Source organism: Erinaceus europaeus, chromosome 10, assembly GCF_950295315.1.
Source record: "Erinaceus europaeus chromosome 10, mEriEur2.1, whole genome shotgun sequence".
Lineage (NCBI taxonomy): Eukaryota > Metazoa > Chordata > Mammalia > Eulipotyphla > Erinaceidae > Erinaceus > Erinaceus europaeus.
The window spans coordinates 98,319,582-98,344,250 of record NC_080171.1 but is presented as its reverse complement, the minus strand read 5'-3'; the positions used below and the strand labels follow the sequence as shown (position 1 = coordinate 98,344,250).

The window sequence follows — 24,669 nt, the reverse complement described above, 5'->3', positions numbered from 1 at the left end:
CAACATGGAGGCCCTGTTTGCCACCAACAAGGCCAATTTTTTGGATGCTTAACTCAGACACTTGCACACAGAGAAGACTCGACAGTTCTAAATAATGGTTATTAATGACTCCCTCTTCTAAAGTGACAAATTACTTCTGAAATTTAGACTCGAAGAGGTATGAAGAGTGAACAAAACATGACAGGAAATGCCAGCAACGTGGAATCTGCTTACTCTAGGGTGCAGAGGGCGGAACTAGGGGACAATTATGGCCCCTCCTCTCCCTGCATTTGGCGGCTATGCATGGGGGCAGTGATCACAGCATCCCTTCACCAGGTGACCCACACACGCCAGTGACAGGGACAGTGCCTCTTGTCTCCTTGGCATGGACCATGTGAAAGGCAAGGCGTACCATGAGGAGGGAGACCTAGTGCTAGCTCTGCCCTTCCTCATCTATGTGGGTGTCACCAACAAGTCACCCTTCATGGAAAATTTGGTGTAGAGAGAGACAGTTACTCACATTCTGGGCTTCTACAAATATCTTGGGAACAAGACAATCAATCACATCACTTACCATTCATATTCATACGTCCTCATGAGAACAAGAGGGCTAAAGATGGCATAGTCTTAACTGAAAATGCACTCTGGCACTAAACTTCAAACCATTCAAACAAACATTTCAGGATGGGTGTTTAATTTCAATCTAGGGAGATTTTAATTGAGCAAAGAAAATATTTCCTAGAAAGACCTTCAAAGTTTGGGAGTATGTCGGTTTCTTAGGTTACTATTGTTGTACCAATCCATTACTTTTCAAGTTTCTGCTTATTAAAAAAAAAAAAAGAAAAATAACTTTCATAGCCGCAGCAACACTTCAAATCATAGTATTTATTCCCCGCATTTAAGTTTTATTACACTTGAACCCTGCAATGCCCAAACATCTACCTTTCATATAAAAGAAATGAAGAAGAAAACCAAGTCTGGGAGCAGGAGCACTGCACTTCCATTCTAGATGATCTAGTCTAATCTTATAAACTGAAATATTTAGAGTCTCTAAACCTCACTGACCTTACTTTGAAAAACAAGGAACATATGGGCACCGTTAGCTTTTCATCTTCTTCCAGCCTACTAAAATATCCGCTTTTCCTAAATTCAAGAGCAGTGAGGCTGCCAAAGTCAGATTCATAAAAGACTAAATGCGTGAGAGTGCAAGGCAGGCAGTGAGCAGTCTGGGCTGCAAACAACCTCTAACAAAGAACCAGAGGCAACCATCTTCCCCTTCTTCCTCCGGTCTTGAAGCCGGGGAGGACACAGGGATGCAACCTGGGCTCTAACCCTGGCTCCTCTAACCTCCAGGTCTCTGCCCTTGGGGAGTCACCATCTCTCCACATTTTTTCTCATTTCTTAAAATGAGGCCATAATTATTCAACTCTCTGTATCATTATACATATTAGAACAATAATCCAAAGTGCTTATACAATGAATGCCTGGAACAAGATGCTCAAAAATGTAGTAGCAATAATAATGACGATGATGGTAATTGTATTTATACTATTACTAATAATAATTATTAATACTATTCAACTAGAAATGAAACATCTGCTGCTCAAGAAGAACACTGGAGTTAAAAGCACCCTACCCATGGGCAAAATCCCTAACCAAATAACCTCAAAAGTCCTTTAAAAAGTTACTGCAAGCAGAGGGGATTATTAAGTATCCAAATTAATAATTGAAACCCTGCTTTGAAACAGAACAGCATGATGGTGTGTGTGTGTGTGTGTGTGTGTGTGTGTGTGTGTGTGTGTGTGTTAAAATCCCTCAGAAATTTCTCTTAACACCCATTTTTACTTTGTTGGGCAGGAGATTTACACTGAGAGGCCCAGGTGAAATATTCCACGGAGCTACCTGCAAATAGACTGTCAGTTTCCACTCTGATAAAAGGTAAAATATCCACCTCTAAATGGCCTGGTTCACAAAAACCGACCCTAAAGTGAACTGATAAATCTGTTCTGACATACGGAAAACTATTTTCATAATCCTGAAAAAGGTCTTTCTCCAAACCCTGGAGCTTAAACAAACTGCACAAAGAGCCCTCATACACTTGAGAACCAGGCATAGAAGGAAAATAATTTCACATTTATAACTCTTTTTTTTGGGACAACAGCAAGAAGCACATATAACCATTTTAACTACCAAGAAAAATAAGACACAAAGTAGCAAAAATTACAGAGATAACACATTTACAGGCAATAAATACCTTGTCAAAGGTATCTTATGTGTGCAAGTGAGAGCAAGGAAGGCCGGCTTGGAAGGGGAAGCTGTATTGACTAACAGTCAATTCTTCATTAAATAGAAGCTCTGACTTCCCAAGAAGCCATATTAAAAATTAATATCAGAAAGCGTATTGCTCAGTCTAAACTCATCAGTCATATCTAACAATAGCAAGCTGCATTCTAATGAAATTTCGCCTGCGAGATTATTCCAACACCAAGAGCAAGTTTCACACTGTTACCAAAGCAGGCACAGCTCCACGACACAAGCTTTTAAAACACAGTCAAATAACCTGACTCTGTAGGTCTCTTTAACAACACTTTCCTAATCACCAGGATAAATCAAACTGCTTACAACCCTGCTTAATGGTGGGCTTTGAAGCCGTTCACGGGGGTCTGCGAGTCTGGGATCCTCTGGTGTATGGCACCCACATGTTTCCCTTAGTCCTCTATGACTCAAGTGGACTGGACCCCGTCCAACATTTGCACATCCCTAAAAGAACAAGAACTGACTGTGAAGGCAGCTTCCAGCCACAGGAGTAGAAGACAATGCACTCCCTCCCATACCTGCAGCTCTAGCTAGGAGCCCCAGGAGCTGCAGGTGGGGTCACCTAGATGGTTACACCCCAACCACCAGTCCCTTGAGGCACATCACCAGGTCCAGGTCCTCCAATGAAATGCTTCCCAGACAGTGATGCCGTGACCACCAGCATCAGGGCACAAGGACAGTCTGTAAGGCAAAGTTACCTAGCCTGCATGGCTGCAAGCTCTGGTTCTGGCACTTAGTGGTTGTAGTGTCAGACCCTTAGGAAGAAATTTAATTTCCTCATCTTAAAGCAGAGGTGATAATAGTAATTCATAGAACTGTTATCAGGATGAAATGAGTTATTATTTGTAAAAACACTCAGACTGGTGTCAAGTCAGTACAATGTAAGACCTAGATAGGTAGATGGACTGATGAATGGGTGGGGGATATATGGGTACATGTCATTCATATATATCTTAATCTAGCTTACCTCATTCATTCAATAAATAGTTCCCGATATTCCAGGTACTTGGAATTCAGAGGAGCCTAACACTTGGGGCCACGCATTTTCCACCATGAGGATCAAATTAAATGACACAGTTGAAAGTACTTGCTGAATTGTGACACCAAGTGACATCATTGCAGTTACTGACAAACTAGTCTTCTCTTAGGCTTTAGGGGAAGAATGAGAAAGGTTGGAGAACCTGTCATCAATAAACCTGAAAATCCAGTCAGAAAGCCAAACATAAACATATTCAGCAATGACAGGGAGATGTCAGAAGCCAAGCTTTGTGGTGTCAACAGACCACAACCAGAATAAAGAAGCCACACAGCGAGGTTTCGAGAGGAGGAAAGTAATTAGCCAGGCATGGAAGGAGACGGCACCAAATCCTGGCATTCTGGGATCCAGCTTGGCCTCTTTCAGGAGGGCAGACATAGGCTGGAGGTGAGATACATAGCAATGGCCAGAGATGATTCTGGAATAAAAGTTACATGCTTACAAGCCATGCAGATACTTGCCTAATTACTGCAACATGAGACATGTCAGATAATGGACCCAGAAAAAAAAACATGCATATTTGAAGAACCCACAAGATGAGAAGCAACTTAGGACTTTAAAGTTACAGGAAAATATGGACAATTTAAATAACACTTGAGACAAGGAGGTTCAACCTCCAACTTAGCTTTGATTTAGTGTCCAGGTGCTACAGCTCCAGAAGGGTCTTTGAGATACCCCTGTCTATTAGGCCTTTCAGCTGGTGTGGGTGGAAGGGATCACTTGCAGGGTCAGGATAATTCAAACTTATGGTGCCAATGCTTGTGCTCACAGTGCAAAAGATAAATTTAAAAACGTGCATTACAGAATCTGGAGAGATAACTCACTTGGGAGGAGGGTACCTGCTTTGTGACACACACATACACCCCTACGTTCAAGTTCCTGGTACATACAGGAGTACTGACACTGAGGGAAACTTCGGTGCTGTGATGCCTCTCCCTTTGTCTCTCCATCTCTATCTAAAAATCAGCCCAGAGCAGCAAAAACCCAGAAGCAGCAACATAAACCTACATGAAAGTCTTTCCCCTGAAAGAGTGTCATATCAAGGAAGGATATGAAAATATGTATTTCATCTTCAGAGCTAAACAAGCACACCAAAATGTGTGTGGATTTGGTATGAATGAAAAGAAAGTTTATTCCTGGGAAAGCCAGACCCTTAGTAATACCCTCTGCGGAGGCGGAGGTGGGGGAGTTCTGAAGGGTCTGTGTTGGAGAAGTGAGATTCAAGGCTTCCTAAAATGGCATGGGGACAGAGTACCCGCTCACCCGGTTCACACGTTCCTGAACTGTCTCTGGTAGTGGAGCTCAAATCCCGTGCCATAATCTGTTTACTATTAAGGAGGGGGGAAATTACCAGAATCAAACTTTGGCCTTGCCTTGATACAGGACACATATAACTCTTCTCCTCCATCATCATCTTCTTCTTCTTCTTCTTCTTCTTCTTCTTCTTCTTCTTCTTCTTCTTCTTCTTCTTCTTCTTCTTCTTCTTCTTCTTTTAATTTTTATAACAAGCCACAGCTTTCAACTCTAAAACAGAATCCCCTCCAATCCTCTGGGCTAAGCTGTCTCCAATTAAAACAAGGAGCCTTCTCCTAGGCAAATGCCTCCAAGAAGCCAAGCCTTCCTTCCACCATGCAGAGAAAGTGACAAACACCTGCTACATGAAAATGAAAATCTGGTCTCCCTGATTTGTGCAATTCTGGCCCTCCTCATTCAAGTCCTGGAACTACAGGGCAGGTGACAGATGTCATCTGCAGCACAAAGATCATCTTACAAGTGAACACTGACAGAAGGTGGTCTGAGGATTTTATGCTGTCATATTAAACAACTAGGTTCAATCCCCATCACTGCCTCATTCTTTTGGTTGACTTAGAAGCCATGGAGCTGGCCTTGTGTCTACAGGAAGGTGGGGCTGGCCAGGTCAGGTTAGGCATGGCAGCTCATAGACTGCTAACAATGAACGTGTGTGATGGGGGATGAACCTGGGCTCACGGCCTGAATTCTATACCAAGGCAGCACAATTTTTTTCCACTCTCCCATAGGAAGAGCCATTAACCTTTCAGATGACAGCCCAGAGATCAGCATGACGGAACGATTTTTGAGGTCAGCGAGGATCTATGTTCTCAAAACCTGACATCGACATGCAAAAGTTGTGACTGAATCCTGGTGTCCCCGAGAGGAAGACTAAATGCATGTGACATATCTTCTGCAATCAAAATGCCCCATTTCCCAGAGTATCTGTCACAGATTGATAACATCCATGAAAAAGTTAAGTACAATTATGTCTGTCACTGAGAAACATACTTCGGAACCTGTGACTGACAACTTGCTGGAAGCTGACAAATCACCAGAAGATTACTGGAACAACTCAGAGCACCTTATAAGGGAAGCTTGGCCGGGCTGGTTCCCAGGAGAGGCTGCGGCGCATGACTCCTCCGGGAAGAATGGGTGGCCTGCTCTGTGGCTCTGAGGATGGAGGGCTGGGGCTGGGGGAGGGAGAGGACTCTTTATCCCAGGGGAGGGTCAGTATCAATGAGTCACAGGATGTGTCCCCAACCTGAGGTGGGTAGGGAGCAGACTCTCCTTTAGGACCACCTTGGGCAGACAGGAAAGGTAGAGTACAGCTCCAGGAAACACAGACTTCATGTTTTCTAGGACAGCCCCTGGTAAGGGACCACAAAATAGGAAGCATCCTTGAAATCCCAGCACTCTGAGTCCACATGAATTTTTTTTTTCATGTGGACTCAAAGGGACAGGAATACTTGCTGTCAGCTCACTCATACTGACATGGTGTCAGTAGTGTATCCTCTGTGCTGGAGAGGGTCCCATAGGAGCCCTTTTCCCTGCAAGGTCCAAGACTCTGTCCCTGACACCAGTCCAGTGAGTGGAGGCAGCAAGTCAAAGGATCGGGAAGCACTGAAACCTGCCCTCGAAGACCTGGGGGGACAAATGCACACTGCTCTGTGCCCTCCCCAAGTCACTGGTCACATGTCTACAGCCTCACATGCAGATCTGCTAAATCTGAAATCTTTCATGGGTGCGTACAGGGAATATGACACTTTTCTTTATCCTCTCTTCTTTCTTATCTTTTCCATTCTTTTTTCTTTTTCTTTTCCTTTTATGGGTTGTTTCTGGGGATTCACAGCTTCATAAGATTTTTCTAAATAGAAAAAGAGAAACAAAGGTACTACAGCACCAAAGCTTTCTCTAATGGGGTTGGGGCCAGGCTCAAACCTGGGTTGTGAGCGTGATAACAGCAGACACTCTATCCAGGTGAGCTACCTTGCTGGCCCATAACACATTTCTTAAACAAGACTTTAAAAGAACTACTGGGGGGGAGGGCAGGCAGTGGCACACTCAGTTGAATGCACACATCACTATGCAAGGATCTGGGTCTGAGCCTCTGCTCCCCACCTGCAGGGGGGACACTTCACAAGTGGTAAATTAGGTCTGCAGGTGTCTTTCTTCTCTCTCCCTCTCTAAGTCCTTCTCCCCTCCAAATTTCTCTCTGTTCTATTAAATAAATTAAAAATAGAAGAAAGAAAAAGGGGAAAATGGCTGCTGGGAGTGGTGGATTCATAGTGCTAGCACTGAGCCCCAGAACTAACCCTGATGGCACAATAATAATAATAATAATAATCATGAAAGATCTGAGCAAGTCCAAGTGCCACTTGAGTACTAACAGTAGTTGGACATAAAACTTCCTAAGTTGGCTCCTTCAATGCCAACAGTTTATAGAACTTTTGAAATGAGAAGCCTAAGTTTACCTCCACAGAACTTCCATCCTCCTGATCTTCTGGGACTCCTACTGGTCCATCCCCAGCTGCTTTCCCATCTATGTACCAACCGCTTAAACACCTGAAACAAGTTGCCAAGCCTCTCAACTCAGGGCAAAGCTCAGTGATGCTTCCACTCAAATTCAATGCTGGATTTGGGGAAATGTTACAAGCTGGCGCATGGCAGTGGGTGTGACCCTCCTTGATGCCCATGGCAAGCACAGACACCACCTTGTGGGATGCGCCCTGCTGTGCACACCAGGCTACATTCCACACAACTGCTACTGCACCGCTCTCCTCAGTTTGGTTCTTGTGTGATTGATTGTTTGGCCTTCAGGTGCCCTGTCCATTTTTGTCCATCAACTCTCATCTCCTTTCCCACCATGGTGTGCTAGCTATGGAGGAGATACAGAGTATTGATTCTGTCATTCAGCACATCAGCACTCCCTAATGACTCTGTGTCATCTGCAAATTTGATAAGCGTGCCTCTGACGTCTCTATCAAACCACTGGTTCTGCTTTCAGCAAGTCAGGGACAGAGTCCACGAGGGATCCCCTACCAGATCAACACAGTCATCCATTCATCCACAGCCTGGGGCTTCTCGGGGCTCCATCAACTATTAATTCACCTGCCTTCCCGAGTTTCCCAATCTTGGTTCCAGCGGCAGTAGAAGATTTTCTTCCAGAAGGATCATAGTATCATTTGTGACATTGTGTGTCAGAGAGGAGGGAGCACTGCTCTGGCTTACGGTGCTTCTCCTTCTCCCTTCCCCCCTTCTTTTTGCCACCAGGGTTAACACCAGGGCTTGGTGGCAGCTTTACTAAATCGAGTATTCCCAGAGGCCATTTTGTCCTTTTCTTTTTTTTTCCCCCCTTCCATCTTTCCTCCCTTTCTTTCTACTTTTTTGGTAGGACAGAGAGAAATTGGGGGTGGGGGAGTGGAGACAGAAAGGGAAACAGACAGACGCCTGCAGACCTGCTTCACTGCTTATGAAGTGTCCCACCTGCACGTGGGGAGATGGGGTTCCAACCTGGGTCCCTGTGAATGGTAATGTGTGCACTCAACTGCATGTACCGCTACCTGGCCCCCTAAGGTGCTCCATTTATCTGCACCTGCACCTGGGTAGTGGCACAGCAAAGGCTAGATTTGTAGACCCTATTGCCTGTATACACAAGACTGATTGGTAAAGCTGAGGCTGGTTATGGAGAGAGGCAGGGAGATGGAACTGTGACCCAGCCCCACCCTGCTGCTCAGTGCACAAGAACACAGCAGAGGAGGGAACAGTACTGTTGCCCAGAGGAAGAAAAGAGGTCCTAGCTCCTGGTGGAAGCATGTCTTCCTCCACTTGGAAACTGTGTGTGTGTGTGTGTGTGTGTGTGTGTGTGTGTGTGTGCGTGTGCGCATGCATGTGCGAGAGAGGGAGAGAGGGAGAGAGGGAGAGAGGGAGAGGGAGAGAGGGAGAGGGAGAGAGGGAAAGAGAGAGAGAGAGAGAGAGAGAAAGAGGGAGAGAGAGAGCTCCACTAATTAGGGCTGGGGAGATAGCATAAAGGTTATATAGAAGACTTTCATGCCTGAGCTGTGCGGTCCCAGGTTCAATCCTCTGCACCACTTTAAACCAGAACTGAGCAGTACTCTGGTCTTTCTTTCTTTGTATCTTTCTCTCTGTATCTCTGTCTCATAAAGAAAGAAAGAAAGAAAGAAAGAAAGAAAGAAAGAGAGAAAGAAAGAACGCTTCATTTGTTAAAGAGGCCCTGTCTTTCACTATGAACTTTGTTAAATACTGTGTCCAGTTCTTCAGCTATGTCAGGGGGAATTCTTATCTCTCCAGGGGCTGCTCCACATCTGACTCCATGACTGGCATTTTCTACAATAACAGGAAGGAGATGGGCAGGAAGGGTCTGATTCATAGAGCAGTGTCTGTTTCTGGAAGGAGACAGTTCTGCTAGGATCATGGGATATTGCCTCTTTGATTTTAAATAAGCTGGGGATAACAGCACAGCGCTCAAAAAAAAAAAAAAAAAAAAACCCAGCAGAAATTTCTTTGAAAAAATGAATGACAGCATAAGGGGAGGCCTCTAGAGCGGGTGTTTTTAGCTTTATTTATTGCTTTTTGTAATGTTTTTATGAAACTGAGGCAATGCTTAATTACAAAGCTCAGGCTCAAAAAGACAACAAGGTCTGTCTCGGGACCCTCCCAGGACTGCAGGGATTAGTTGGGAACGGGCTACCTACTTCCTATGGGGGTCCGGGAGGGCTGCCATTCGTCCTCCTGCCACCTCCAAATGTGGCCAGTAGAGGGCGCTGCATCACCATGCTCACATGCTAACCTTGGCTTTGCAACTTGATCCTCTGTCCACACAAAGACCAAGATTAAAGAGTATTTCTTAGGCTTGTGGCTTAATATTACATGCAAAAGAAGTGACAAAATACAAATTTGCTGCACTGTGATATGCTATCACCTATGTAAAAAGCACACAGTAAAATGACTTGAAGGTAATATATCTGGAGGCTATGAGCCTTGGAATACAGGAGATGGAAATTCTTTTCTTTCCCATCATTTTTTATACTCTGTCAATTTTCTACAAGTTTATATTACTCTCATAACAAATAAAAGCCCAGAGGAATAGTCAGGCATCAAGAAAGGTGGGGGCTAAGGGTTGGCCTCATGTGCTCAAGAAACATTTGCTGCAAACAAACAGGAGTTTCCAGCTGGATTGAACACTGGGAATCAACAGGGACTAGAGTCAGAACTCACATAATGAACACCACAGCAAGTGCATCTGTGAAGCGCTCAGAGAGGAGCTCACCTGTATGGGCCCAGCCCCAGGGCATTTAGGGCCGGCTTCCTGGGAGAGGAGGCCTTTGAGCTGTGTAAAGTGACAGACTTTGACACATATCTGATGCACAAGTATCAACACAAGCAGAGGCACAGAAGCACCATCCAGGAAGGATGGTGGAGGCCCCCAGTTTGGCGTATAGGTTTCAGCTCTGGGTTGAGGAGTGACCATGTTCAGCAGACATATGTAGGGAAAAACGCTCAATGGGTCCTGCAGACACTCCCCACTGGAGACACATGTATCACCCTTAGCTCACAGCCAGAGAGAAAACTGCCAGGTTCCTTTAACAAAAGCCAACTACTCATCACTTCATAAATCTTCAATGGAAAAATCTGGATGACTAGAATTTCATTAAAAAAAAAAACTAGAGATACTGGATAGGAGAACAATGCTGAGAGAAAGAGAGAGAGAGAGATATGATTCAGGAGGCTTACATAAGTGTGTCAGTCACCTATAAATTACCACACAGTGAAAGGGAAGTACTTGGGACAGACAAGTGGTTTTTACTGGGAAGCATTAATGTAACATTCAATTATCCCACAGCATACTGGATGACTTAACTCAGCCAAATTAGAATACATTTTATATTGACTATTTTGACATTTGTTTTATTTGGCAAGTAAAACAAAACTGATCCAATTCCTTGCAGCCACTCTAAACCATAAACTGTACAGCAAGAGGTTATAAAATATATAAGCCTAAAAAATACTTTGTCCCATACCTCCAGTCTGCCCCCTCCCCCGTGATCCCTGTTCTTGGACATCTCACTTCAGCTGCTGGTGCCTTGCTTTCACCTGACACGGGGAGCTCACCCTCCCTTGCTTTACCCAGGAGAATCTTTCTTTATCCAGTGGAGAGCTGAAACCTGTTCCAAAATGGTGAAAATGCCTGTCCTTCCAGACTATGCACAGCTGTGATGACTCTAGTCAGGGTATGGGCCCCGAGATAGTTCAGATGATGAATCTGAGCTGACCTTGACCACAGGGGATGGTGGCTACAGCTGGGACAACTCACAGGGCAGCTGCACAGGAAGGATCAAGTGCTGGACTAACTGAGCCCTGCTCTCCTCCTCCAACCAGAGACACTCAGCTGCTCTGCCTGCAACTCTGGGAAGCTAGTTAACTGATCTTATCTTTTCACAGCGAAATGAAGCTGAAAACTGCTTTTCAAGTTTCCAGTAGCTCCAGGGGTCGTAAAATTTAAGTAGTTCTCTCTGCTGGTGACACTGTCCTGAAGGACAGAGTCCTTTGAATAGCTGGCTCAGGATAGAGGTACCTTCCAAGGGAGGCAGATTCTCATCTAGAGAAATAGCGGGTCCAGGCTGGGCAGCTACACTGCTCTTTCCTTTGCATGCCGGTGTGGTCTGAGGGGCTGGGAGGAGCACCCCACCGGTGACTGTTCTGTGCTGTCCCTGACATTTTTTGCTCATTTCCACCTGCCCACGTGGCAGCTTTCAGACCCATTCTCATTTACCTTCTCCATCCCCAGATGACACTGCCACACCATTCTTATTTTATTTACTTCTGTAATCCCTTTCTCAAACTTAATCCATCATGGCTGTTGGTGATGCAGAGGTTTTTCATTTGACAGGATTCTTTCTACCATCTGCTTCTTACAGAAGGTGTAGAGACCTTCACTACTTCTATCACCACTGAAATCTGCTGTAGGGCGACCCCTCTGTTGCTTTGTGGGAACAATAACTAAAAGGTCATTGCCCTGGGTGACTTCTCACTGTTTCTCACACCCAACCTACACACTTATTACCTTGTAGTTTACTGGGAAAGAAACAGTATGAAAATAAGCATCAGAACTTACCTGCCCTGCTGGACACAGAGAGAAGGAACTCCACTTTCTCCTAACTAGCATTCCCAAACACATGGCTACATAGCAGGTGTCCATGTGCAGCAAACTAAATTTAAGTTGTATGCAAAATGCAACTACAGAATGCATACAGAACAGAATACAGAATGACCTGTAAACTCATGTAAGGCAAAGATTTTAACTTGGATTATAATTGGGGGGGTATTAAGGAACCTCATATATGCATACTGAGTTACATTTCTGTTCCCTCTAATTGGATTTTTACAAATCTCTTCTGGGGGCTGGGTGGTGATGCATCTGGTTGAGCATACATGTTATAATGTGAAAGGACTCAGGTTTGAGTCCCCAGTCCCCACCTGCAGGGTGAAAGCTTTGCAAGTGGTGAAGCAGTGCTGCAGTGTTTCTCTTCTCTCCGTCTCATTCTCCCCTACCGTCTTGATTTCTGGCTGTCTCTATCCAATAAATATAGTAATTTTTTTAAAAAAATGAGATTGCTTTTAAAAAAGTGGGTTTTTTAAAACTCCTCTGGAGGTATACTGCAGTCTTTCAGACGTAAAGTGGAAATGTCCTTAAAATGTAATGTGGTAGAACCCCAATCCCCCCACTCTCCCAAACTAATATATACAGCAGTATGAGCCGGCATTGTTGAGGCCTCACCTGGGAAGGTTGGGGGCTGGGGTGGAAGCAGCTGATGACTGGGAGGGCGTCGTGGGTTGAGATGAGTCATGGTTTCTTGGCACTCTGCCCATTCGGTACCAGATCCCCATGCTGTTCAATTCCCTTTAGGAGAAAAGAGAAATCTTCATGGCGCCAGTTAGTACACAGCACTTACCTGAGTAACGGAACAAACCAACTCATTTAGAGCAATTATGAATAGCCTCAGACATCAGAGATCCAATTCTTGCCCACAGGGAGGGGCTGTTACACCCCCTGCATTTATCCTCTGGGGGGGGGCAGGCGTCATATTTTAGATTCTAGTGTGAGGGCAACAAGGCAGACTTTCAGCACACAGCCATCTTCCTCCACTCCAGGACTCATACTCCTACTGATGTTCTTGGCTCTCAGTCTTGGAAATTCTTTTTATTTTGCCATTTGGTTGTTGGTGTTTATGTGACAATCCACCTTAAGTCCTTTGTGAGACTGGAGTGAGAAATGGAGCCATAGGCCAACATTAAGCCTGGTTTTTCACTAACCCAGCTCCACCTGCTTTCTAAACAAAGCCCCTAACAGCCGGGTATAACCTACACTCCAGCCTCACTCTCAGGACAGGCTGGAGAGACATCTCCAAACCCTACTGCCCGAGGCAATGCATGTGCCCAGCCAACTACCATAACTAGGAGTGGACAGGATGGACCAGCTAGAGGCCACTTCAGGCTTCCTGTCACTTGCACACCCACTGTGACCAGCTACCCCCACTCCTCTGATCCTGGTGTTTATAAGAAGAGCCTATTCTTAAGAATTGTAATAGGATCACTGTGGCCACATTCAACTTATAACTTCTCAACTGTCTCATACAAATGCATCTTGGAGTGAAGAGGAGTGTTATCTTTTCCAAAAAATGAGAACAGATTTTTTTCAGTGGATACTCCTAGCTGCTTCTCAGTATAGGATAGGAGCTGTTCTAAACCACAGCCATGCTTTACTAGAAGGCTGGCTCCAGCTGGCTGCTCTGATCTGACAAGTGTGCTCATAATCCCACAGCTGGCCATGGAACAACGCTTCCCATTCTAAGGTTGGCTTTTGTTTGTTTGTTTGTTTTTGTTTTGCTTTGCTTTTTTGTTTTTTCTCCCAGGTTGCAACCGCAAACCCTTGCAGAATAGCAAGTGGAATTATTCCCATTTTTAAGAAAAAATGACTTAAGAGTTCTGAACACTAGATTATCTGTCCTTAAAAGATAATATTGGCATTGTCTAACTCTGGGGAAAAAAAACTGCCCCAAGTGACAACAAAAATACTTTATTTAGAATTTATTTTATTTTACTTTACCACCACGGTATTAATTGGGGCTCAGTGTCCGCATGATGAATTCACTGCTCCTGGTAGCCATTTTTATCTCATTTTTCCTTTTTTTAAAAAAATTTTGAGAGGACAGAGAGAAACAGAAAAGAGGGAGAGGGAGAGGGAGAGGGAGAGGGAGAGGGAGAGGGAGAGGGAGAGGGAGAGGGAGAGGGAGAGAGAGACCTATAACTGCTTCTCTACTTGTGAAGTTTCCTCCCTGAAGGTGGAGACCCAGGGCTTGAACCCTGGTTTGAACCCTGGTTTGTGCACATGGTAACATGTGTGCTCTACCAATGTAAGCCACTGCTCGGCCTCTGTTTAGCAAACCTTTTACAGTGATAGAGAAGAAAGAAGAGGGGGCCAGGCTGTGGCGCACCTGATTAGGCACACACATTACCAAGTGGAAGTATCCATGTTCGAGTCTCTGCTAGCTCCCCACCTGCAGGAGGTCCACTTCACAAATGGTGAAGCATGTCTGCAGGTCTGTCTGTCTATCTATCTATCTATCTATCTATCTATCTATCTATCTATCTATCTCACCATCCTCTCTCAATTTCTCTCCATGCTATCTAATAAAAATTAGAAAGAAAAGAAAAATGGCCACTGGGAGTGGTGAGTTTGTAGTGCCAGCACTGGGCCCCAGCATTAATAACCTTGATGGCAAAAAAATTAAAAGAAAGAAGACTTTAACTTTGATTATCAAGACATACATAGCAATATTTTTAGAATTGTTTTAATCACTTAAAAATTGAATCAATTGGTGTAGTGTAGTTTGTAATTAAAAAATACACATAGTAACTGAAATTAAACTTTAAAAGTTCATTATTAAATTGTTGGTTTTACTATTTGTATGTAAATGACTACTTCTAAGGCATCTGAAGTACAGTTATTCTCTTAACTATTTCCTAGTCTCATAATCTTGTTTACATGATTAGTTTAAACCATGTTGTAAAATAAGAATTTGAGTGAGTAGGAAGACAAAGATCAGAGTCCTTTTAAATAATCATAAAAGGTTCCACAACTGTCTCTGTCAGAAAATGACTGAGTCATGAGGAGTTTGGGATGCAGTCACCCCAGTGAAACCAACCAAGACCAGAGACTGAATTCTAGCATTTCTGTTGAAATGATCAAGAAGGCAGTCTTCCCTTTACTTCTGTACCTGAACCAGCAATGAAAAGTGGGTGAGGCTATGGCACCCACCAGGGAAGAATGAGTCTAAGAATGGGGCTTGCCCGGAGCAGTAATATGGAGGGAGGGGGGTGACAAGGCCCCACTGTCTACTTCCAGCCATGCCTGAAGCCAATCCTCTCCCCTGAGTTCTGCTGCTATGTCAGCCAACATATTCTGCCTTTTGTGTAAGCCAGCCTGGGGTTGGGTTTCATGTCACTTACAATCAAAACAGCCCAGGGTGAAATCCTGAGATTCTTTTATGTAGCATTTATGCTATGACTGCAGGGCCATCCCATGACTGGTACTGAGGCTCTGGAGGAACAAGATGCAATGGGTCCCCAAGCTCAGCAGTTTTCTACTTCTCAGGAAAGATGAACATCAGACCAAATAACTGCACATGGATTTATGTGGCCATGTGACATGTAGCTTCCTTTCCACCTTAAAGCCTTCAATCACTCCAAGTTTATATGCTTGGAGTGCACTATAAACTGCCACATGTCCTATGAGTTTGGGCCAATGCTGGCCCTCACCCGACTCTTCTCTGAATGAGCTGCACCTGTTTCCTCATTCACACTCGATCTTCTCCTCCACCCAGAAGGTTCTGCCATGGCTGGCTTCTTTGTGACGTGCAGGTAGCTCTCTGCTCAAGTGTCCTGACTCCCCAAGCTGAAGGTGTCTTCACTCCATGGCTGTGTTTCATTTTCGTCACTAGTTAAAATGAACTTCTGTTATCTATTCTTCACTTACTTATTTTGGTTTTGTTGCTAGACTCTTCCTTTTAAAAAAGAAAACAAAACAAAACAAAACCCTATTCTACCAGAAGAGAGTCTTTGTTTGCCGCATTCACTGTCCTATCCAGGGTCTTTAGTCAAGTGCTACAAAATGGTGTCTGGTTACTCATGGCAGAGGGAAAAGGTGAGGTCTGTACTGTGAAGACTTACCCAATAAACGTGTACTGAGGAGGAGCCTGTTTGGTGCGGCCCATAATCCGAATGTCACAAATTGCGGCTTCGGTCGAATCCCTTGGGATGAACTTAATGCATAGCCTCTTCTTTCTAAAAGCCACTTCCTCTGAGAGAAAGAACAACAAGAAGAGGGATGAGTCTTCCAGAGATGCCAGCATCTCTTTTCTGAGCACCATGTTTCCTGTGATGTTTCCTTGGCAGTGGAAGTGACTGGTCATCTAAGGAGTGATCAGATCAGACCTTTGAACAGTCAAAGGGCATGAGGACCCACCTCAGAGTAATGCCCACTTTAAAGTGAGCATTATACTTGCTTTTGCCATGCTGATCTTTGCTTCCTTCCTCCATCTACAACAAACTCCAGGGACAAGATGGTGCTACTAATTACACATGCTTAAACATGCCTAATTTTAAGTAAACATATTAAACTGAGTCAACAGAACTGTGTTCAGTCATGCTAATGAACACAGAGAAAGGACATAGCACTTTACTAAAACAAACAGGCTTCCAGTTTTTAAGTGCTATATGAATTGCAACAAACCGAATTTCAAATTAACTATAGGAATCTCATCTTTTGTGCCTGACTTTAGAAAATCAAGGGCCTTAACTGCATTCCAGCTGTATTGAAAACTGACCAAAGTTTATTGGATCAGCTTGAGCTCACCTGACCCTAGATATGAATGAATTACTTGAGAGATGATCAAATGATCCAAAATCAAGAGGCTACCCCAAGCCACCTTGTGTAATTAAGACACTTTGTTGAAGACACTAGGATACAACCTCAGAATATGCAAGGTACTCTGGTCTCAGGACAGTCATCCCAGCCCTCATCCTGGGCCTCAGCCTGGGCCTCCTCTCCAAACTAATTCAACAAGCAGAGAGGAAGCAGCATGGAAATTCCTTGGGACTCTATCACTATACAGCCATTGAATGTCAATTAGTTGTCAAAAGTAAACACCAATGTACATTATAAGATGAAGGAGAGCATGGGGGAGAGTGGAAAGTCAATGCAAATCTACAAGGTGTCTTAGTTCTTAGGGAGACACACCATAGAAGAAAAAGCAGTGGTCCGGGAGGTGGCGCAGTGGATAAAGCATCGGACTCTCAGGCATGAGGTTCCTGAGTTCAATCCCCAGCAGCACATGTACCAGAGTGATGTCTGGCTCTTTCTCCTTCTATGTTTCTCATTATAAATAAATAAAATCTTAAAAAAAAAAAAAAAGACTCTCATGCCACAAAGGCCCTAAAATAAAGTTCATTTAAAAAAAAAGAAGAAAAAACAAAAGACACACCATAGAAGAAAAAGCAAAAGTAGCAAGCAAACATGAAAATGATCAGTCTTGCTAATATGTAATAAAATGAAAATTATGTAAAATTAGAATAGTGAAACAAAATTAAAAAAATCAAAACCCATTCTGGTAGATTTTCAGAAAGCAGGTACAAGCCAGTATAATTAGTGTTGTTGTATATTGGTATTTCTTAAAGTTAATTTGGCAGTAGAGATTAATAAAGCCTATCTTTACTGAGCGCACCCCTCTGAGAAAGGCACTGTGTATGGTAGGGATCTTAGGTGATTCAAACATGGACTTTACCTTTAAGAAAGAGATGAGCAAAAACATGAAAAAAAAACAAAACCATAATTGGATATAGTGGAAGTTCAAAATAACATTATGAGGTAGGTAATGTTCCCTCACCCCTTTTACAGATTAAAACAACAACAACAACAACTGAGTTTCAGCAGGGTGAAACCATTTGTCTAGGGTCCCACAGTTTGACTTTCTTTGGCATCCCACCATTTGCTTTGCATACTTTCCTACTCGATATGCCTAAAAACAGTGCAGAAGGCAGGTAAAGCCCCAGACCTCCACATGGTGTTAGCCCCAAAGAACTCTATCTATAATGCAATTCTTTGCCTTCAGGCCAGGCCACTAACTAGAACGAACTCCTGATGGAAGGGGCCAGCATCTCACATGTCATAGCTCAAGACTGCAGTGTCTACACTAGGCTGGCTTCTAGCTGGTATCTAATGTTCAGAGACTGTTTCATGCAGGTGGGAGAACTTAAGCTCACCCTTGAAAAATCTAGGGTGTGTACATTCAAGAATTAAGGGAAAGGACATTTTTAGGCAAGGAAAACAACAAAGCAAATATGTAGTCAGGAAAGACAGGAGCTGCCTATCATGGAGAAATGAGAAATTGCACCCATGTGTCAACAACTATAATGTAAATCATTAACCTCTCAATAAAATGATTTGGAAAAAGAAAATAAAAGAAATGAAAATGAAAATACAGGAGCAAGATGAGGGTACATTTAATGGCTCAGCTCGAATAAAGGGTAGAGTGCTAGAAGACAAGGGATATATGTGTAGGGGCAGGTTGGAGACAGACCACAGAAGACCTATGACCCAGTAGCCTCAAACATTCAGAAGCATATAACTGCAGGCACTGAGCCCCAGTGATATCCCTGGTGGCAAAAAACAAAAACAAAAACAAAAACAAAAAAAAACCCCAAAACTAGAAAAAATAAATAAACAAACAAACAAAAAAAAACAAATGAATTAAAGGAAATTATTTAAAGTCTAAAAAAACCTAGTATAGTCATGGGCTTTTTGGAATATAACTAAAATAGAACTACTGACTATCTACAAAACGGAGGACCCCCCCAACTCTTCATTTGAACTATTCCAGCCTTTAGGTTCATGATTAGTCAACAATTTGTTTGGCTCTATTTGTTAACTCTTTTTTCAGTCCCCAGGTTCCAGATGCTAACATGATGCCAACCCCACTTCCCTGGGCAGATGACTGCACCAGTGTGTCCTGGAGCCCTGCTTCCCCAGAGCCCAGCCACACTAGGGAAAGAAAGAGACAGGCTGGGAGCATGGATTGACCTGCCAACGCCCATGTTCAGTGGGGAAGCAATTACAGAAGCCAGGCCTTCCACCTTCTGCACCCCATAATGACCCTGCACTCCATATTCCCAGAATAGGAAAGCTATCAGGGGAGGGATGGGATACAGAGTTCTGGTAGTGGGAATTGTGTGGAGTTGCACCCCCTTTATCCTATGGTTTTTGTCAGTGTTTCCTTTTTATAAATAAATTTTTTTTTAAATCTACATATGTCTACAGTAATCAATACTCAACATTCCTCCTTTTCAGCAAAGAAATAAGCAACAACAAAAATAGCTGGCTTCTTTGTAAAAAGAGACTAATCCTGGAATTCATATGGAAACTAAAAGGACACAGAACCATCAAAAGATTCTTGAAAAGAAAAGCATCAAGTGGGAAGACTTACACTACCTGGGTATAAAAAGTTGTTGCAAAGCTACATAATCAAGACTTGTGGTACAGACACAAAGAAAGTCACATATATCAATGAAATAGAATTCAGAGTCCATAAACAAACTCCTACTAATTAAATCGGTAAACAAAATGCACTATACCCATATAATGGAATACTACTTGTCAATAAAAAGGAATAGAACGCTGATTAATGCTGTAACAAGAAACTACCATGAAAGCATAATACTAAATGAAAGAAGCCAATCACTAATGACTACATACATGATTTCATTTCAATGAGCAGGGAAATCTACATAGAAAGCAGATTAGGTGGTCCGGGAGGTGGCGCAGTGGATAAGGCATTGGATGCTCAAGCATGAGGTCCTGAGTTCAATCCCTGGCAGCACATGGACCAGAGTGATGTCTGGTTCTTTCACTCTCTTCTCCTATCTTTCTCATGAATAAATTATATATATATATATATATATATATATATATATGGAGAGAGAGAGAGAGAGAGAGGAATCAGATTAGTGGTTGCCTAAGGCAGGAAGGGTGTGGGAAGTGAGGGCTGGGGAGAAATACAGCGAGATTATTAATGGATATAGGATTTCTTTGGGGGATGATGAAATGTTCTAAAATTGATTGTGGTAATGGCTGCACATGTCTGTGAATATAATAAAAACCACAGAATTATACACTTTAAATGGATAAATTGTATGGTATGTGAATAAAGTTCAATAAAGCTTTTACCCCAAACCCCTCTAGATAAATATATAAAATCTATGTATAAAGGTGCTTAAATTGAACACATAATCTTACAGAGCAGCACTGTGGCTTAGAGGTGTGGTTGGAGTCAGACTGTACGTACTCCAACTGCTCCACCACTTTTGATGTGTGACCTTGGGCAAGTTCCTCAATCCCTAAGTTACTGTGCCTTATTTCTCTCATGTGAGAAGTAGGTGTAGTGACACTCATCTTCACTAGGAGTCTTCAAAGACTAAGCCAAATCAGGAATACAAAGCATGTATCATAGGAGGTAGTGAAGACACGCTAAATGCAAACAGTAAAAGCAGCCTGATTCAAAAAGTGAGGGAGACTATTAAGAACCCCAAAGTTAGGGCTGTGTGGTGCCACAGTCAGGTGAGAGCACAGATTGACAGGCTTAGGGACCCAGGTTTGAGCCCCTGCTTCCCACATGCAGGAGGGATGCTTCATCTGCAGTAAAGCAAATCTTTCCGTCTCCCTCTCTATTCTCCGCCCCGCCCCCCAACACACACACACAATTTCTCTCTATCTTATCAAATAAAATAAAAAGGAGTGTAAGGGAATATTGGTCTCTGGGAGCGGTGGATTCATAGTGCTGGCAAGGAGTCCCAATGATAACCCTGGTGGCAATAAAAAAAAAAAGGGAAGGAAGAAGGAAGGAAGGAAGGAAGGAAGGAAGGAAGGAAGGAAGGAAGGAAGGAAGGGGAACATACAAATATGGAGCCAGGTGGTAGCAGACCCAGTAGAACTCACATATTACCATGTATAGGAAGGAACCTGGGTTCAAAACTCTGTTCTCACCCCCAGTAAAGAAGCATCAAGAGAGGTGTAGCAGTGTTGCAAGTGACTCTGTTTTCTCTCTACCCCCCCCCCCTCTATTTCTCTCTGTCTTTATCAAACAAGGAGGAAGAGGAGGGGAAGGAAGAGGAGAAACAGAAAGAAAAGGAGGGAAGAACAGATGGATGGATGGATAAAGAATGTCTCCTGGGAGAGTTATGTTAGTCTTGCAGGCACTGAGCCCCAGCATTAACCCTGAAAGGTGGGGGGAGAGGGGAGTAAGAAAAGAAAAGAAGAGAGGAGAGGAGAGAGAATAAAGAAGAGAAAACATAAAAACATAAAATATGGTATACAATACAATTCACCTGACACACTAAAAATAACAGGTCTGTGTAAATGTGGAAATTCTAGTCTATATGAAACGCTAGCAAGAAAACAGAGAAAGAAGGAGTGGGGCGAGAATGGGGCTAACTATGAAAATACAGTGTACAAGAGAGAATGGGGGTAGAGTTCTATAGGTGCAGGGTTCTCTGTATTATTAACTGCACCACTGCTGCAGATACCCTAAAGTTGGTAACAAGCAATAAAAAATGAAAACTTAAATTATATTGAATTGAGAAGGCTCAAGTACCCTGAGGTTTTCCAGCATTACAATCATGCAGTGCTAAACAACATTCCAATCGACAAGAGACCACATATACAAGTGGTCCCCATAGGCTACACCACAAAGTCTAGGTGAGTAGTGGACTAGCCCACCTGCACTGTGTGACGTGCACATGATGTTGAAACTGCCTAAGGACACATTTCTCCACGCAGTCCTACTGTTTATGGAACACCGGACTGTATTTACTAGCTGATGTGCAAGAACCTCAGAGCACTCCAGCATCCTGAATGAGTTCCTGATTCACCACCGATTCACTTCTGCTCAGCATGCTCAGAGGTGAGAGCATTCAGTCAAAATCGAAACCCATGCACCCTACCTTGCAGCCTTTAGGGTTCTCATTTTTCCTGTGTGCTTCAAGAATATAAACTAGAGACATTATTGTACGTGTATCTCCTGGGCATCTCCCCCAACACACACACCTTTTGCTTCTGAGTCTTAAACCAAGCTTGGCTCCACCAACACTAGAAGATGAACTAGAGACAATCCCCCAATCCCAATCCAGTGGGCAGTCTTCAGGGAATGTCAGCCACTCTAAGAGAAAAGACACTGTGCACATTTACATGCCACTGCCCAGAAGAACACTGCAGGCTCGTTGGAAAACCAAGTCAGACATATGTCAAAAGCAGCAAAGTTTATTCATGGACATGCAGTAAGACCTCTTAAAAATGATTATGTAGAAAAAGTGCATGTGCAAATCTCTTAAAATACTCCCAGAAGAAGAAAATTCTCACTATGACAAGCGGTATTAAAGGGTGACTCACGTGTGTCCACTGTCTCCTGAATCGGGATGAAGCCCACAGGCAGAGTGTCCTTGATGTCAATGAGCTTCATATCCACTAACACGTTCCCTAAATGACTCTTGGGAAGAAAGAAGAGAGATACAGACTATTAATCTGAATATGTCTGTGGTGGGTTTGCCATTTTGCCTTTAAGATGCACATTTAACACAACAACGAACACAGCTTCACAACAGCCAGTTAATTAGAGTGGGTGCCACTTACTGTTCCCCCTGGTTACTGGGGAGCTTGGGTGGCCCCCAGAAAGAGGTCTCATCTGTGGAACCTCAAAACCACTCACTCAGACATGGCCTTGACTGGCTGAACAACTCAGATGCATTAGACATAACCCAGCAGAGGGCAGCTGTGCACACACATTCTGGGACCAGCCTGTCACTCAACCCTGGGCATTAGCTCTCAGGCCAGACATTTCAGAAGGAGCAAATTCATGGGACAAAGCAGTGGCGGTGGGCAGGGAGCTGCAGCTAGACCTAACAGAGAAACAATCACGCTCCTAAGTGATTGCCAGTCTGCATATCAACACGCAGTTTGGGTTGTTAGGTATATTCTGTAAAATCCCAAGCATCATAAACTTATGCAAAGTGGAAAACCCTGATGCCTTAATATTACACATCTTCTAAAATGACATGCACAAGGGCCTTTTAAAGTTCCTATTTAGTGGTAGTGTATAGGGTCCACAGTGCGCAGTTTCTGTCACCAGTACAAAAATATCTTCTGAAGACAGTACACCATCTTGTAATTGCAAAGGAGAATTCGCAGCAAGCACACTGGCACTTGCAGTCTGAATTTCAAGTTGGGAATGAGCTCTAAAGATATCTACCCTACAACTTAAATATGTAGGGCCACCTTGGAGATTTCATTAAAACCTTCGGAGTAATTTGCAACTTCGTTCCTTTTCTCTCTAGTTAGAACCAGTTAAGGAAGAATTATGGCTTTTGATCCCAAATCTGCTCTGTTAGGATACTAGCAACACACTCTGCAGGCCCATTTTTCTAGAGGCTCCTCCTCCCTGGACCACCTGAGTGACATCCTCACATCGACTTGTTCTGCACTCTCAGAGCTGCACCGGGGGGTCAGCCCACTACTCACAGCAACACCGTGAGGGATATTTATTTCTATCTTGCTGGGAGAAGAAGAGGTTGTGGGGGGCTCACCCCATCACCTCCCCCTCCACAATTCTGGCACTATCTCTAAAAGCCAATCAGGGAATTCTTACCATCAAAACTCTATTATGTTATATTCCCTCTAGGCACTCCCTATTTTTCTTCATATCAAATAAGATTATTTACTTACTATCTGTCTCCCCATTAGAGTTTAAGAACTGCAAGGGCCAAAATAATCTGGTAGTACTGTAAATCCAAGCCTAGCATAGTTCTCGGCACACAAGGTGCTCAATCATTATTTACTGGATAAATGAGTGTCTCTTGGTGCATTTACAGTGGGGCGGGCCATGCAGAGTCAGGAATCACACTGGACTTTGCAGCTTGGATGGCAAAGCTAAATGATGTCAATAAAGACATTAAAAGACAACTCAATAAATAAATTATAAACTGCAAGCACAAAAAATGCAATAAATTCTTCAAACTGAACAATGAAGGTCACCATGTCAAGTGCAAAAGCAGGACCTATGCTTTTATGGCACGACTGTCACAAAACCATTTCTTTCTTTCAGAACTATCATACTTGCCAACAATTGCCTGTCATTACATTCCAGGTGGCTGAGTCTCAGGAAGACAATGCACCGTGTAGCACAGCAAGTGGAAAGTGGAACCCTCACTAATGTGGAATAAGTCTCTTGCCGTGTAGGAAAGGTCTGAACCGTTAAACCTAACTCACAAACATCAGCTGCTTTCAGAAATGCCCGATCTAATCTATCATAATTTTTTTTTTCATGGCAGTTGCTTTTCCATGTCATCACTGCTTTCTGCATTGAGAAATTAACAACTGAGCCTATTTTCTGGCTCTGTAGATGGATGGGCATTCATCAATATCCTTCTCAAATGTCTTCTGCTTGACAAGTTGGGTTTTACAGAAGTCAACTGCAAACCACTTAGCGACCTCACCCTCCATACTGTACAAATGATCATAAAACCAGAACATCAGTGGTGTAGCCATTAAAAAAAAAGCATCAGAAAACCCTTCCATGCATACAAAATGGGAGGCTGCACTGTCAACGCTTCCCGCAGACCAAGTGTGGTCCCTCTGCACACAGGGCTGCCGCCGCTCTGGGTTTAATACAGTAGTTCTGCGACACCATTAATTTTGCTTGTTCCTCTCCCCTCCCCCACCTCGTGCTCTTTTTCATTTCCTCCTCATAAATATGAAGAACGTATTCCCAATCCTTGTTGAGCAAATGATTCATGCCAAAAGCCCAATATGCACTGACTCAGGGTATTTATATTGTCTCTGGTAGCCAGTATTTGCTAGTATACTGTAATTATTTTTGACAACCTTGCATTTAAGGTAGCCACAGATAACCAACTTAATATTCAAA

The 24,669-nt window shown here is 43.4% G+C and overlaps 1 protein-coding gene across 4 annotated transcripts in view; it reads right to left on the bottom strand.

Annotated features, from left to right (window-relative positions):
* Positions 1-24,669, bottom strand: part of MVB12B (multivesicular body subunit 12B) — a 269,183-nt gene that overhangs the window by 170,326 nt on the left and 74,188 nt on the right. For all 4 annotated transcript variants that reach the window (XM_060200170.1, XM_060200168.1, XM_060200167.1 and 1 more), the window contains 3 exons: positions 22,140-22,236; positions 15,872-16,001; positions 12,420-12,542 (listed from right to left, as the gene is read on the bottom strand). In XM_060200170.1, coding sequence (XP_060056153.1) covers positions 12,420-12,542; positions 15,872-16,001; positions 22,140-22,236 — 350 coding nt within the window. The remainder of the gene's footprint in view (positions 1-12,419; positions 12,543-15,871; positions 16,002-22,139; positions 22,237-24,669) is intronic.